General features: G+C 34.6%; 1 protein-coding gene across 1 annotated transcript; it reads right to left on the reverse strand.

Annotated features, from left to right (window-relative positions):
* Positions 1-231: 231 nt before the first annotated feature.
* LOC140747513 (U-scoloptoxin(19)-Sm1a-like) lies at positions 232-1,535 on the reverse strand. Its single transcript, XM_073080014.1, has 3 exons — positions 1,378-1,535; positions 691-834; positions 232-385 (listed from the first exon to the last, which is right to left on the reverse strand). The coding sequence occupies exons 1-3, from the start codon at positions 1,460-1,462 to the stop codon at positions 252-254; spliced, it is 363 nt and encodes a 120-aa protein (XP_072936115.1). The 5' UTR covers positions 1,463-1,535; the 3' UTR covers positions 232-251.
* Between the last annotated feature and the right edge of the window lie 388 nt (positions 1,536-1,923).

Genomic DNA, 1,923 nt, shown 5'->3' on the forward strand with positions numbered 1-1,923 from the left:
AGTAGAAACAAAACAACTCTTTAACCAAAACGTAATACTGAGACGATGTATTTCTATTTATGTAAAAAATATATGATACATTGCTACCCCAGGAGACTAAGTAATCATACCACTTGCAAATATATTTCTTACCTCACCTTTCAAACCAGATCATTGCTGCACTTTCACTCCTATTGTGACACAGAAATAGGGTTTGTTGTGTACAACCATAGGAACAAGAAATGGAATCAATAAAGTTATAATAAATGCCTTTATTTCACTAGTATACAGCACGACTCCTCAGTTTTGCAATCTGCAGCTATTTTGTCCGTCAGTTTATCAGGACATACTTCTTTCTCCATACATTCACCACCTCGGTGATAGCATCTTGTTTCATATTTGGAAACTGAAATAATGATTGGTATAATTTATTGCATTAATACATAACTTGCGTGGTAGAATGGTCATCCATCCTTATACTAGTCTGACTAGCAATGGGTCTGACAAAACTAAATTAGTAATCTTCTTGGATTCAGGGTTGGGTGTTTTCTTTTATCAGTTTATTATCGTACGAGTATTCATGACACTTACAGAGAATTAAAATGTGAGCTTAGGAGTGTAAAATTTAAAAAAAATAATGAAGTTCTTGCTGAATGAAGACATTGTAACTGTAACTCAAAAAAACCAATAATGTTAACAAAATATACTTACTGCCATGGCAACATTCTACTCCAGACCGTAGCTGTCTAGGACAGAGGCCAGACATTTTCGAGAGTTGACCGTCAGGGCAGTGGCTTGCTGGTATGCATATCCCTCCGTTCAAGAGGCATGGCAACTCGGAGTAAGAGTCTGGTGCTGTTAATTTCCAGAAAAGAACGTTAATTTCCAACTATAGCTCGGTAATAGTAATTTTGGTTACAAGCAGACTACACTGTTTTGTAATAACAAATCTCTTATTTCCTTAAAAATATTTTTAAGAGATGATTATGAGACATATTTGCAATTATTATTCTATTTTGTCTCTATTAATAAAAGATACATCAAAATTATTTAAGTGCTTTATATTAAAAATTAAAACAATCAATAACAACGGGAAACCGTGTAACGTATCTGTCATCCGTAATGTATGTATCCCGTATATAATCCAAAGCACGGTTGCATTAATGAAAGATCACTATTACTCATTTAATGCTAAGGATTAAAAAAAATTAATCCGCATGAATGGTATAAAAATAATTGCGGATAACTTAATCCCGGGAAGGTACTTAAATTATGAATTAAAATTTTCTGTTTACTATAATTTTTATTCATTCACTTGTGAAACGTAATCTTATAAAATAAGAAAATTGGCTTAACATTACATCTCAATGTTCAATTATTCGTACTCGTATTACTTACATTTGTTCCCAGGATTATGTGGTACCACTTGTTCGTACGCGAACGCTACACTCAATACAAAAAACCCGATACAAAACTTCAGCATGTTAGCGATCACCAATCACTTTCACTATCCCAGACTGTGTCGCTACTACCGTTGTTAGTACATTTATATGAACCGCCCGCATCGTTGGTATGCTAATACTAACAGTGTAATGTCGTGTCGATAACCCTTATCACGCTGTTTTATTGATTGTGTTTATGTAACTTGTAATGACGTGATGACTGCGTTAAGTTTATAGGTGTAATTGCGAAAGTTCGGTTTACTTATGGATATTTGCTGATAAGGTTGCAAACAGCTCTCAGGTTTATCGCCTGAAGTGGCAATGTGGCGCCCACATCGAAGGACCGATAACGGCAGAAGTTTCTGGATTGGTAACTACCGGTAGCCAAAAGGAAGATAGAACCATCCAGATGGAACAATATACAAAATATAAATAAGAAATAGAAATTTGAGACGTAGAAGGATATTCAAGACTGGTTGAAGACGCGAAAATTGAAGATTTA

The sequence above is a fragment of the Epargyreus clarus genome, unplaced genomic scaffold, assembly GCF_041222505.1.
Source record: "Epargyreus clarus isolate Ecla_fem2 unplaced genomic scaffold, WU_Ecla_fem_2.2 ptg000014l, whole genome shotgun sequence".
NCBI classification, from domain to species: Eukaryota; Metazoa; Arthropoda; class Insecta; order Lepidoptera; family Hesperiidae; genus Epargyreus; species Epargyreus clarus.